We start from the raw sequence: 14330 nt of genomic DNA on the forward strand, positions 1-14330 counted from the left end.
AGTTTATTATCTAAATATAAAATGGCACTCTCAGTTTGTATGTTTTTCCCAAGAAACAAATAAAAAAGAGACTGACCCCACATTTTGTAGGTGAGGATTTCACTCTTGTGATAACTGTTCCCTATCACATAACTCCATGGTAGCACAACCAAAGGAAGAGCAGAGTTAATGGGGTACAGGTAAAAGTCTCCCAAATAAATGAGCCAAACTCCCAGATATGGCTGGCAATGGGACCCAGAAAGAGACTTGATAAATACAAATATAGAGTTTTAAACTTTGCTTTGATAAAGCACAAGTAAAGATTGAAGCAAAGAATGGAAAAAGAATTAGGAACTGGTAAAACTAACAAGTAAGCATATGAGTCTAAGATGAAATTTCCCTCTGCCTTTTGGGTTTTATAAGATGTCAGTGACCAATCTAGTTACTCACTGAATAAGCTGGGACAGGAATTTATGATTTCACAATTCACTAGAAAGATTAAAGTAAAAATGAAAACTCTTTTTTGAGAAATGGTAGATAAGCTATAAATGATAAACTAACTATCTGGGAGTCAAATCATGAAGGGGAGAACGGAGGCCCGGGAAATACTAAATATGACCTTCAACATAAGTTCTGTACACAAAATCACATAAAGAATCTTCTCTTTTTAGCGTAGGTGCTTTGAACCTGTTTCTTTTCATGTTGGCTCCTGCTGGTCAAAGCTCAGCTCTCAACAGCACAGAGACTGTTCCTCACTGTGGGGAGCAACACCAGGTACACCCTAAGGTGTCTCCTTGGGCATCAGCTACTAATGGACTGATAGAGCACATAAGGACCAGCGGGAACCAGGTATGGTGGTACACATCTATAATTCCAGAACTTGGCAGGCTGAGGCTGGAGGATCCCCATGAGTTCAAGGCCAGCCTGGGCTACGTAGAGAATTCCGGGCCAGCCTGAACTACAAAGTGAGATTGTCAAAAAAAAAAAAAAAAACTCTACAATAAGTGTGATTAATTGATCCAGGTTGGGAGGTTGGGAATTGTGTTCCTGCGGGGTCTGACAGTGGGCGCCGTATTGGACAGCTCCTTTGACAATCAGAAAAGACTGGACAGTTCTATCACCCAGGCAAAAGACCAAGGGTCTTCCTGGAGAAATCTGACTAGACTAAGAGGAAAGGCTTAATGATATTGGCACCATAGGTTGGCCAATGTAACACCCAGGCAGACCTCCTATGGCACATTCCACAACCCCTGGTTTCAGAGCATCTCAGCAGGCTTGTAGTTTCCCACACTTAAAAATGAGCCAATAATCACCAATTACAGCCTCTTGCAAAAAATAGAGACTAAAACCAACAGAGGAAAAAAAAGAAACCAGGACAAAGCAGAAACTAGGAGAGAAGAAAACTTTAACAATAATAACAAAAAATCCCACTCATATTTGAAATCCTTGTAGAGATAACATACTGAAAGCACAAAAGAACAATATGTTCTTTTTTTTTTTTTTTTTTTTGGTACTGGGGATTGAACTCATGACCTTGCACTTACTTACAAGGCCAACGTGGTGCCACTGAGCTAAATCCCCAGCCCCAGCAATATGTTTTGTTGTTGTTGTTGTTGTTGTTGTTGTTTTTGGTTTTTTTGGTACCGAGGATCAAACTCAGGACTTTGCGCTTTCAAGGCAGGCGCCGGAACCACTGAGCTAAATCCCCGACCCCCAGCAATATGTTTTTTAAATGAGAATAGTCAAGGAAAAAACTGAGCACTTGGAAATTAAAAATAGAAGAAATGAAACACTCATTTAAAGGATTAAAGATAAAGTCTAGGAAATCACCCAGAAAGAACAATAAAAGCCAATAGATGAAAATAAGAAAGAAAAGATAAGAAAAGTAAAAGATTAGCCCAGGAGTTCCAGGAAGACAGAAAAGAGAAAAGTAGGCAAAATGCTATTTATAAAAAGTTATTTCTTAAAAAAAAAAGTTATTTCTTGGCTGCTATCAAAAAATCAACCAATAACAAATGCTGGAGGGGCTGCGGGGAAAAAAGAACTCTTCTCCGCTGTTGGTGGGAGTGTAGACTGGTGCAACCATTGTGGAAATCAGTGTGGAGACACCTCAAAAAACTAAAACTAGAAGTTCCATTTGACCCAGTTATATCTCTTCTTGGTATCCTCCTGAAAGAATTAAAAACATCATACCACAGTGGTATATGCACACCCATGTTTATAGCAGCACAATGTGTAACAGCTAAATCTTGGAAACAGCCCATCAACCAACAGGTGGATAAAGAAGATGTGGTTTTTTAATTAAATGGAGTACTACTCTGGCATAAAGAAGGACAAGCTTCAGACATTTATAGCTAAATGGATGCAGTTTGAGACCATACTCTTAAGTGAAATAAATCAGACACACATGTTTTACCGCATTGTTTCTCTACTGTGAGAAACTGAAAGTGGACATAAGGACTGAAATCTATAATAAATGCTGGGAAATGGGAAAAAAGCATTCAAATGGGAAGGGGAACAGGGAGGAGGGAGGGAGAAAGTAAGGAAGGGACAAGAAAAGCAGTGAAAATAGAAGAGGAAAATGGAAACAACTCTTCTCTTCATAGGGAGGGGAGAGGGCTTGAGAGGGGATCGAGATAAAATAAAATAAAATTTATTTTAAAAAAAGAAAAATAAATAAATGAAAAGTTATTTCTTTAAAATTCCCCAAACCTTAAAGATGTAAGTTTTGCAACTGAAAGGGGCTACTTAGTACCCAGAACAAATGGATGGAAATCAATCTACATCAAGTCATCATTATGAAATTTCAGGATCTTAGGGATGAAAAGAAGATCATTTAGGTTTCCAGAGATAGAAAAATAGACCAGAAATATAAGATGACAAGTCAAAGTGGTTTTAGATTTCTTAATAGCAATACTAGAAGCTGGAAGACTACGTATTTAGAAATGCCTTCAAAATTCTAGAGGAAGAGCTGAGCATAGTGGCACATGCCTGTAATCCCAGTATTTGGGAGGCTGAGGCAGGAGGATCACTGCATGTTTGAGCCCAGCCTGGGCTACATAGTGAGTTCAAGGTCAGTCTAACTACATAGAGAGTATAAAATTATAAAAGCTGACAAATACCATGAGCATCACAAAATCCAGACAGTAGAATACTGTAATGAGAAATCAGTGACAAAAGATCTCAATAAAGTTATATGCATTTGGAAATTTAAAAACACACTACATGTGGCCGGGGATTTAGCTCAGTGGTTTCGCCACCTGCTGCGCAAGCGCAAGGGCCCGAGTTCAATCCCCGGTACAAAAAAAAAAACACAAAAAAACCACACTACATGTGTCAAAGAACAAATCACAATAAAATGAGAAAATATTTTTAAATGAATGATAATGAAAATGCTATGTACCAAAGCGTGCTGAATGCAGTTAGAGCAGTACACAATGCGATATGTATTGTATGATAAATCTGTGGGTCTCAATGTTGCTCCTCATGCCAGCAGAATGGCCAGGGAATGTGAGAGAAATGCAAATTTCAGGGGCTAACCAAAACCCAGTGACTCAGAAATTCTGACTTCTGGGGCCCGAAAATCTGTGTTTTGTCAACATATTATTTATGTTCAAGTTTGAAAACTACTGCCTTAGATGTACATATTGGGGAAAAAAAGAGAAAGATCAATAACTTAAGTATACAACTCAAGGACTTAGCAAAAGAACATTAAAATCAGTCTAAAAGTAATAGAAGGAATAAAATAATGTTAAGAGCAGAAATTTTCTTTACAATCTATTTTTTTTGTTTGATTTTTGTTTTTTTGGTACCGGGGATCAAACTCAGCTCCTTGCATTTGCGAGGTAGGAGGTGGAACCACTGAGCTAAATCCCCAGCCATTACAATCTATTTTAATGGCTTAAATCCACTGTTAGGATCTCAAGAGACACAGTCATTGCTTCCAGGTTGTGACAATCAGTTTTCCTCCAGGTTGATTCTAGCCAGGAAGTGGATCAGTGTGAGAAAGTTGGTCAAGAAAGAAAGTAATACATAGAATAATCTTCAAGATTTCACATTACATGGATCTGTGCAGATATGTGCATATATATTTTTCTGGACAGAATCATAAAGTGTTAAAATGATTTTTGGAGTGGAGAGGGGTTTGGGAATAAGAGGAATGGGAAGTACTCGATTTCCCTTTTTAAAGATATTCTTATCGGCTTTGAGTTTCTGATATTATACATAGATGATTTATTTTTTAAAGTGATGATATGGTTCAATTGGACTGTGCAGTTACAAATAATTTTTTATTTCTTATTTTAAACTTGGATAAAACTACGGTAAAAAAACAAAACAAAAAAACCCCACAGACATCACTTCTCAGCCTTTTGGCTAAGATCAAGTGTAAAAAAAAACACAGACATGTCCCAAACCTAGTCTGGGTAAGAACTTGTTTTTTCTGTATATAATTCACAACTTCCTTCTGGGAATAAATTAGCATATCTGATAAAATGTGTAAGTTTGCTGAAAAACTCTGAAGAAATTGAAAACTTGTGTGCTAGGAAGCCCAGTCGCCCACCTGTCAGTCAAAAAGAGTCTAATTAGCTTTAACCAAATGTAGTTGTTTTTTTTTTTTTTTTTGCACCTAGTCTAACAATGATTGTGTATTTCTATAAAATGGTCCTAGCAAGAGTAAATCTTAAAAAAAAGAAAAGTAAATCTTAGCTGAGTATGGTGGTGCATGCCTGTAATCCCAGGACTAGGGAGGCTGAGGCAGGAGGATCGTTGTGAGTTCAAGGCCAGCCTGAGCTACATAGGAAGACTCCATCTCAAGAAAATAAAAACAAAAAAAGAGTAAATCTTTATTAAATTGGCTTGTTAAACATCTTTTCCTTTACAGGAAGATTTGTAATATATTCTAACAAGTGGGTATAAATAAATGACTTACTAAATTTAAAAATTTTTTTAAATTTATTTTTCTGTTTTTTTGAGACAAGGACTCCCTGAACTACAGGCTGGCCTTGAACTCACTATGTAGCCCAGGCTGGCCTCGAACTCACAGCAATCCTACTGCCTCAGCCTCCTGAGTTCTAGGATTATAGGCATGCACCACCATGCCCCACTACAAATATGTTTGAAAACGTTAAAAAAAATTGGGTAATATTCACTTTGGTTACTAGTATATGTATGAGGGTATAATGGATGACAGGGCATTAGAACTACAGAAATAGAATGTAACTAATTCACTGCTTTGCCAGGCATTGAGGGCCTGCCACATGCCAGACTTCGACAAGAACTTGAGTATCTACCGAGCTGCAGATACAAAAATGAATAAATGGTATTGGGGAAATGAAACTACAGTTCTCAGACTGATCTTGCTCTTCTGCCTCTCTCCTTGGTGGGGGATTCTTTCCTCCAGTCCTTGGCCAGGATTCTAGGTGTGCAGAAAAGTCCCGCCCCGTTTCCCGCCCTTTCCGGACTCCAGCTAGGAGATGGACTACAACTCCCATGATGCCCGGGGAGCTACTAAGGGCGCCACGCCCTCGCGTGCCGCAACGACTACAGTACCCAGCATACTCTGCTTCGCTCCTGGGTATTTTTGCCCCTTTCGCGGCGTGGGACGCGGTAGTGGCTAGTTGAGTGTCAGGCCCGGGGCTCTCTGTGTCCTTCCCTGGGTCAGGGACGAGGCAGTGACTTGGCTCCTGGGCGCTGAGCCCAGCGGCGATCGCGGGAGGCCGCCGTCACTCCCGCGAGTTCTCGTCCCCCTTCACTTCTCTCCTGCTCCTAGCACAGCGCGAGGACGGCCCGGGACTGACGGCCCGGTGTACGGGTGACCGTCGCGGCTGCTGGGGCGGAGGCCAGGCTGCCGCCCCCAGGCTGCGGGAGCGCTGGAACCGAGGACGAGGAACAGCAGGGAAGATGGCGTCAGAGCTGGAGCCCGAGGTGCAGGGCCTCGATCGCACTTTTCTGGAATGTTCGGCCGAGGAGACGGCGGGGGTGAGTGGCGGGGCCGGGCGGGCACGCCCCGAGAGAACCGGCTCCTGGAGACCTGAGGGCCACCAGCGCTCGCGTGGGTACGGGCCGGGTCCTCGAGAAAGCCGCCGGGGAGGTCACCGATCCAGGATCCCCCGAAGGAGCTGTCCCGTGCCCCAGCCCCCTTCCCATCTGTCTGGCGAACCCGCAGCGCTGGCATTCTTCCCTCTTCCCCGCACGCTCTATGAAATCCCCGACACATAGGCCTTTGCCCTTCAGACCAGCGCTTGGAAGAGGGCAGGGAAAGAGACTCTTCCTAGTGTTTTCGGGGTAGTCACCCGCTTTACCTTCCTGATTCCATTTTCTGGGATGAGCCGAGCAGTCAGTGCGTCTTCATCTGAGGCAGGCGTGCTGCCCTATCGAGGTCCCGACTTTGTTTCTGACACTGCCCGAGGCCCCAAGGGTGCTAACAACACTGTCCCTCCATTTACCCCTTTAGTGCTTATTTTTTTCTTCTATTTTTGCACTGGTTGAGTTAGTGCACTGTGTTGATGCATGTGTGGAAAGTGATGTCTCAACACGAAAATAGAGCATGAAGTAGGAGTGGAGGCTGAAAAATTTAAACAGTTTTTCTAGGAGTTGTGTAAAGTTGGATGGAGAACAAACGTTACATAACTTTGAGAGAGCAGCTTTGGTCAACGATGCAACCTTATCAGCCAGAGTGAGAGTTGATCACAGCATGGTAACAGCAATTAGGCCCCCACGCTTAAACCATCCAAACACAGTATGTGATATACATATGCTAGTATAAGTTGTAGAATTGTAAAATGATTACTTTAATAAATTCAGTGGGGTCTTTTCCCCAGTAAGGGCAGGGAACACCCATTAAAACAGATGTCCGCGGTGATTAGGAATGGACCAAAACAACTCCAACCCCACCTCTAGAACCTCCACTAGGAGAAATCATTAAACCAGTCAGCATTCCCAAAGTGCCCCACAAAATGTGGGTGGGGGCTCTGGAGTTGTTGGTCAGGGAGTAATTTTGAGTGAATTGGTGCAGTTCAAGTGGAAATGAATGGCAGGAGTAGAGGTGAAAAGTTCAGAGAAATACATTGTTGAGTGATGAGTCTTTGCCATGTTTTGTTGTATTTTTTAAAAGACTAATTTACTTGTTTAGTCTAAGTCTGTTTTCATTTATAATCAAGTTAACTATTGCACAACCCAAGGATTTTCAGCCCCATCTGCCTTCATTTATCAGAGATAGGAAGAAGAAAATGAAAGTCATGCTACCAGTAAACAGGAAAATAATAACAGCTATTCACTATGTGTGTCTACAGTAAGAGATGTTGAATCTGTTTATCTTAAAGTAGCATTTTTTCTCACTGAATTTTATGTCTGTTGGCCCAGTGATACAGGCTGGATCTTCCATTATCCATTTTCTGAAAGTCAGGCTGTTCAGTGGTTAGAGCTTCTCTACTTTGTTGAGGCTCCTGAGGAAAGTTCCCCCCCCCCCCCCCGGTGGTGAGTATTGAACCCAGGGCTTTTGCATTGAGCTACATCCTCAGCTTTTTTTAAAGTTTCGAGATGGGCCTTGCTGAATTGAATTGCTAAGTTGCCCAGACTGTGCTCAAACTTGCAGTCTTCCTGCCTTAGCCTCCCAGAGTGCTAGGATTACAGTTGTGCATGATCACACCTGGCTTACGCTCTTAGTTTTTGTGCAAATTCTCAAGCAGACATTGTGGGAAAAATTAAGGGAAATACAAAAAAAAATTATTAATTTGGACTTGAGTCTTCATAGTTTTTTTTAATTAATTAATTTATTTATTTATTTATTTATACTGGGGATTGAACTCAGGACCTTGTGCTTGTGAGGCAGGCAGCGGAACCACTGAGCTAAATCCCTGACCCTTCATAGTTTTATTTAAAGTTGTAAGGCTGTGTAGGTTATTTTTGGCTTTAAAAATTTAAACAGTATTTTGGAAAATAACTCGTACCATGTACGAGTCAGTAGTCTTTAGTGTCTTCACAGAGTCCTGTAACTTTATGTTACTAGTCAACTTTAGAATATTTTGATCACCCCGAATATGAAATTGTGTATACAGTTGCACCTCTCCTTTTTTATTTTAAGCTCCCAAACCCTAAGTCACTAATCTGTTCTCTGTCTCCATAGATTTGTCTGTTGTGGACATTTCATAGAAATTGGAATTGTACAATGGATTGTCTTTTGTGACTGGCTTCTTTCAGCAGAATGTTTTCAAGGTTCATCCATGTTGTGCCATGTGTCAACTCTTCGTTTGTTTTTTATTGCCAAATGATAACCCATTGTGTGGCTAAAGCACGTTTAACCCATTCATTAATTGATAGATATTTGGGTTGTTTCTCCTTTTTTGGATATATGAACCATGCTGCTATGAACATTTGTATACAGATTTTTGTGTGGACACTTTTATTTCTCTTGGCTGTGTACCTAGGAATAGAATTGCTGGGTCATGTGTTAATAACTCTTTTGAGGAACTGCCAGACTGTTTTCCACAGCGATTGCCTCATTTCACATTTCTACCGTAGTGTGTGAGTGTTCTGGTGTCTTCACATCCTTGCCAGCATTTGTGTTTTGAACGTAGCTGTTCTATAGTGTGTGGGGTGCTTTCCCAGGATTTTGGTTGCCATTTCACTGGTGGTTTATGGTGTTGAATTTTTTTGTTGAATTTATTGGTCATTTGTGTATCTTTTTTGCCCATTTTTCATTAAGGCTTTTTGTCTTTTATTACTGAGTTTCTGTATTTATTGTTTTTAGTTGTAAATACTCTTCTTCATTTGTAGAGCGCTTAGTAGAATTGGTTTAAAAATTTTTTTTTTTGGTACTGGGGATCAAACTCAGGTCCTTGAGCTTGCGCAGCAGGCCTCGAAACCACTGAACTAAATCCCCGGCCTTTATTTAAAAATTTTAATGTAGTTCCCAAAACTCCGTTGGAGCACCAGTGTTGTTTTATGATTAACTTACACGGTGCTTATCCTTGTTGGAAAGCAAAACCAACTGTGTTAGAGGATGCAATTTTAATTCACCATAGAGTAATATAATTCGATGCTACAGTAAAAAGGCTAACCTCTAGAAATTCACCCATTTTTGAGTTTATTGTTCTTGCTCTGTATCCCAAGGCATAAATTTGGCATTCAATAAAAGGAAAGCTCCTGGAAACGTTGTCATAGCATGTTTACTTTAGTGGAATGAGTTGACAGTTCCTTTACTTCCCTTATGAGTGATTTTATGTATAAGATTATAAATCCTTACTACTCTAGTGCACGTGGATGTGACAGCTACAGGTGTCTGAAATAAGGACAAATTAAAATGCATCCAAATTAGAAATCTCAGTAGTTTTTTCATGTTGAAGAAATAGTTACAGTCCACATATAACAGTGGAACTAAAGAGGAAAAGCTCTAGATTTTCTTTGAGAAATGCATGAACCATTATTCAAAAGGCGGTTACAAAGTTTTCTTACTTTGTGTCCAAAGTCTTGAGTTTAATCAGGCGAAGGTGCCCATAATAGAGCCCAGGTCTGTTAGATTTCTCACTTAATGGTAATTAACACACATACACACACACGCGCGCGCGCACACTGCGCCTTTTTTTTTTTTTTTTTGGCAGTGCTAGGGATTGAACTCAGGGCTTTGCGCACACTAGGCAGGCACTTTACCAGTGAGCTACACACCCAGCTCTGGTAGTAAACTTTTTAAAGATAAGGAACATATGTCTTCCTTTCTAAAACTAGATTTTGAAGTCTTTTTTTATTACAATATACAATAAAATGATATTTAAAATGAATACTTGTTTTACCAAAAATGTGTTTTATGTGAGGTGGCTGATATTTTTTTCTTAACCAGAAGCTAATATTAGCTTCCAAATGTTTTTACTAAAGGAAATCTAAAGATGTTTATCCTGTCCATTGCTGGAGCCCCAAGACTACATAATCTACATAATTTATTTTAGTAAGGTTTTTATTCTTCCCAGACTAAAATTCTACAAAGATTAAATTTTACAAGAAATGGGAACATATGATATAAAAAAAAGATGCTTTTTAAATTTTATTTTTATTTATTTTTTGGTACCAGGGATCGAACCCGGGTCCTTGTGCTTGCAAGGCACAAAAATGCTTTCTAAATAAAGCCTTTTGTGTTGTAAATTAGAATTGCCTGAATTTAAGGGCCTGGGATTTAGCTTAGTGGTTCTGCCACCTGCCTCCTCGCAAGCGCAAGAACCCGAGTTCGATCCCCGGTACCAAAAAAAAATTGTCTGAATTCTTTCAGACTTATTGCTTAATTTTTATCCACAAAGAATAAATTGCTTAGGATAATTTGATTACCTTTATTCGTACTTTGGTTTGCTCTGACAGTGGGTAAGAAATTGGACATTCGGATGCAGCCAACAAAACTTTTAGCTCAGAGTAAGAGTCTGAGTTTGCTTGTTGGTAACTTTTTGCCTTCTACTTCAGTAAATGTGCTTCTGAAGCAAGCACTGCCCTCTACTTTAAAAAAACATCTTAGGCATGGGGACACATGCTTGTAATCCTACCATTCGGGAGGCTGAGGCAGGAGGATCATCCCAGGTTTGAGACCAGTCTGGGCTACATAGTGAGTTCAAGGCCATAAAGAGACCCTTTTCATACATAAAGAGACCCTGTCTCAAAAACAAAACGAAATGAAAAAAACCACTTCTGTGTTTTATGATACTGAGGTGAAAGTATGTGCATACATTCATGCACCCATACACAGTTTTGATTTGGAGCCACTGAAGGGAGCAAATCCTTAAAATCTTGGGGTTGTCTCGCAAAATTTAGCCTCTTTCCTACTTACATAAGGCAAACACAAAAGATAACAATGTTTGGAAAATACAGTTTTACCTTAGGATGGAAACTCACTGTATTTGATTATAACCTTCCATTTGGTCTCTTAGGAACAAAATTTTTAGATTTTTAGTAAAAGTTCTTCAATAACATGAAATCAATTAGAATGTTTCTATATCCCACCTCATGAATATTTAAAATCTCTACATGTTATTTTTAGAAGGAAGGAAGTGCAGATTATACAAGTAATAGTTAAAATGAAGACCTTACGTTGACTTATGGCACTAGGTGTTAACTTGACCATATTTTTTTAAACATGGGTGTAATTGGAATTTAGGTAATTCATAGGTAAACATTGGATCTGTTAGTTGTGTTAGCAGTTCAGTTAATTGCATTTTTTTAAAAAGTTGTTTTATTTCATGTTTTCTGATTTTATATTTTTATTTAGAGTCAAAATGACTTACACATTACACAAAGCAGTATGGCGAACAAATAAGTAAACACAAATGGCAAAGGAGACAGATAAATGACAGAATAAAGGAAGACAGAAAGAAACAGGGAAGAGAAGGGAAGTGGTTTGAAGGGTGCCTTTCTAGAGCTTTTTAGGGTTAGTTTTCAGAGACTGATACCTGATCCAGGCTCTAGGTCTGGATCTCCCTTCCTCTGCTTTCATTAATGTCCTGTGGAGGCCGGGTGTGGTAGTGCACCCCTGTAATCCCAGCACTTGGGAGGCTGAGGCAGGAGAATCACCCCAAGTTCGAGGCCAGCCTGGGATACGTAGTGAGTTCAAGGCCAGCCTGACCTACACAATGAGACCCTGTCTCAAAAAACCAAAAAGAAAAAACCTCATGGAGCATCTTTCTGAAATGTCAAGGTTATATTACAGTAAGTAGTATAAATGTACTTAGGGTCATTCAGTTTTACTAAATGTTCACTGAGGCCATATCCCATTTTAGACCTGGGGATATGGGGAAGGGATGTACGTGTGGGGAATGGACTGAGAAGACATCTTAGAGAAAGTGAAATAACTTGAGATCCGGAAAATAGCTTTGTGAAGCAGAGGAGAGAGGTATGAGACAGAGACGGGGAGAAGATTGGAGACAGGATGAAACTGAAGGCTTTGTAAGGAATGTCAGGGGTTGGTCTTAAATGCAATGGGAAGTTAAATGACATGATCAGATTGGTATTTTGCAAAAATTGGTGAAGTTAGAAAATGGGTTGCAGAGGAGCAGGGCTAGTGGGGATAGTGGTTAGAACATTGTTGTGCTCCTCCTGGTGATGGGGCAAAGGGTTTGGACTAGGACAGTGGAGAAAGAAAGGGATGGATTCAAGGGCTATTTAGGGAACCTAATGGAGAAGACGTTATGACTGATTGAATATTGGAGTGAGAGAAAATGAAGATTTTCTGGTTTCTCTGGTTTGGATACCTAGGTAAATCCAAACTAGGGAAATGAGAAAAATAACAGATTTTCATGGGAGAGGGTATCCTGAGTTCAATTTTGAATATATTGGCTTGGTATTTGTGAGATGTCTAATAAGCTGGATTAGGGGACAGAGAAAAGCGGCTTTTTCGGTTTCTGTTTGTAGTAGGGAGAGCAAAGGGGAAAGGGCTGAGAAATAGGTGGATCAGGTAAAGAAGGCATAATGGACAGGGCAGAGACCTGTGCTCCGATGTGCACCTTAATAAATGAGACCACTCATTTATTAATTAGTGAGAACTGTAGCTGGTGTGTTTGCTCCTTGTGTTCACTGCATGGGCGCTCTCGTGTCAGGCACACTGACGTGAGAGCCCGTATCCTCCTAGAACAACCTTTGATCCTAAGTAGAGAGGAGAAGTCGGCTGGGCGCCAAGGCCGGTTCTGACAGAGGAGTTTCTTGCAGTTTTCCTGTAGGGCCTAGAGATGGTTTCTTTGAGAGTCATGAAGAGGGGAGTGTTTGTTTCATTTTAATTTCCCTTATACTTTAAAGTAGAATTCTAAAATACTTGGTTTTTTAATAGATGAAATTTCTAACATACAGTGCTGTCATAAACAATATATGACTGTCCTATCATTGTTTTTGTACCTAAAAAGAAAGCTGGGGATAATTGTTCAAATCAGCAGTTTACTGACATTGTTTAAACTTTTTTTTCTTTTTTTAAAGAAATGGCTGCAAGCAACTGACCTCACTAGAGAAGTATATCAGCATCTAGCCCACTATGTACCCAGAATCTACTGTAGGGGTCCCAACCCTTTCCCACAGAAAGAGGACATGCTGGCCCAGCATGTTTTGTTGGGGCCAATGGAGTGGTACCTTTGTGGTGAAGATCCTGAATTTGGATTTCCAAAACTTGAACAAGCGAACAAACCTTCTCATCTTTGTGGTCGTGTTTTTAAAGTAGGAGAGCCTACATACTCATGCAGGTAAAATAACTACAATTTTCTTTCTAAAGATTCTTATTTTTAATGACCTCTTTTTTCTCTCTATTCTCTCTGGAACCTTACATTTTTTAAATACAGTGTGTACATGTAAAATTCCATACCACAGACACATGCTATCTAATAAATAATTATAAAATGAACACTCACATGATTATTTTCCAGAGGAATAAGTAGGTGTCACAGCATCTCAGGAGCCTGCTGGGTTCTTTCTTCCTCTTCCATCATTAGCTGCTTTCCTGCTGCTTCCAGCAGTCTCTCCTTGGTTTTCTTGATGTGTTTTAGTAACAGTGATTCTTTTTGATGTTCAGATTGTCCCAGATTTGGCCAGCAAAGGCCCCAGCACACTAGCCTCTTTGTCCTCTTTACACGCCTGCATTAGTTTTGGGTGCTTCTTTCCTCCCTGGTAAAGGAAGTGTCCACAGTGCTCCTCGTACCTGCTCTAATCCGTGTGTACAATCAGTCATTTTTCCAAGGGATTGGGAATGCTAGCCAGAAAATAAGATCTGGAGCTAAAAGTACTTAATGTTACTAGGAAAATTTAATTTTTTAAAATACTTCTTGGTGGACATTGAGTATACAAGAGTAAAAGAATAAGAGTAATGTGTCCGGCTCCCTTTTGATTACTCCTGTTTCCCAGAACTAATCATTATTGATAGGAATTTTTTTTTTTTGCACTTTATTAAATTCTTTTATTGGTACATTGTAGGTATACAACACAATTGCATTTCTCATTGGGAATTGTACCTTTACATGATGCATCTTGGTTTTTATTTTTTCTCCATTCCTAGCCCTCCCTTCACCCCCTCCACCCTTCCCTATTTACAAAGACTTTATTTCCATTTTTTCCATTTCTCATCATTTTTCCTTTCCCCTGCCCCTCCCACTACCCCTACCCAGAACTAATCATTATTAACAAATTCTTATACTATGTCCTTTAGAAATTTTCTCTGCACATGTAGACCCACATATCTGGCTGTGTTGAACATACATACATGCAGGGCCGGGGATTTAGCTCAGTGGTGCTGCCACCTGCCTCACAAGCGGAAGGTCCTGAGTTTGATTCCCGGTAGCAAAAAAAACCCCCCCAGAAAACAACAACATACATACATGCACACATACAGATAAAAGGGAATATGT

At 40.0% G+C, this 14330-nt stretch overlaps 1 protein-coding gene across 4 annotated transcripts in view; it reads left to right on the top strand.

Moving 5' to 3' along the window:
* The first annotated feature begins 5524 nt into the window (after positions 1-5524).
* Positions 5525-14330, top strand: part of Ubr2 (ubiquitin protein ligase E3 component n-recognin 2) — a 94299-nt gene continuing 85493 nt past the window's right edge. For all 4 annotated transcript variants that reach the window (XM_004846569.3, XM_004846568.4, XM_021259802.2 and 1 more), the window contains exons 1-2: positions 5525-5958; positions 12916-13175. In XM_004846569.3, coding sequence (XP_004846626.1) covers positions 5881-5958; positions 12916-13175 — 338 coding nt within the window. In that variant the 5' untranslated portion in view covers positions 5525-5880. The remainder of the gene's footprint in view (positions 5959-12915; positions 13176-14330) is intronic.

Source organism: Heterocephalus glaber, unplaced genomic scaffold (assembly GCF_053883595.1).
Source record: "Heterocephalus glaber isolate CG9 unplaced genomic scaffold, H.glaber_assembly_v1.0 deba00001497, whole genome shotgun sequence".
Classification (NCBI taxonomy): domain Eukaryota; kingdom Metazoa; phylum Chordata; class Mammalia; order Rodentia; family Bathyergidae; genus Heterocephalus; species Heterocephalus glaber.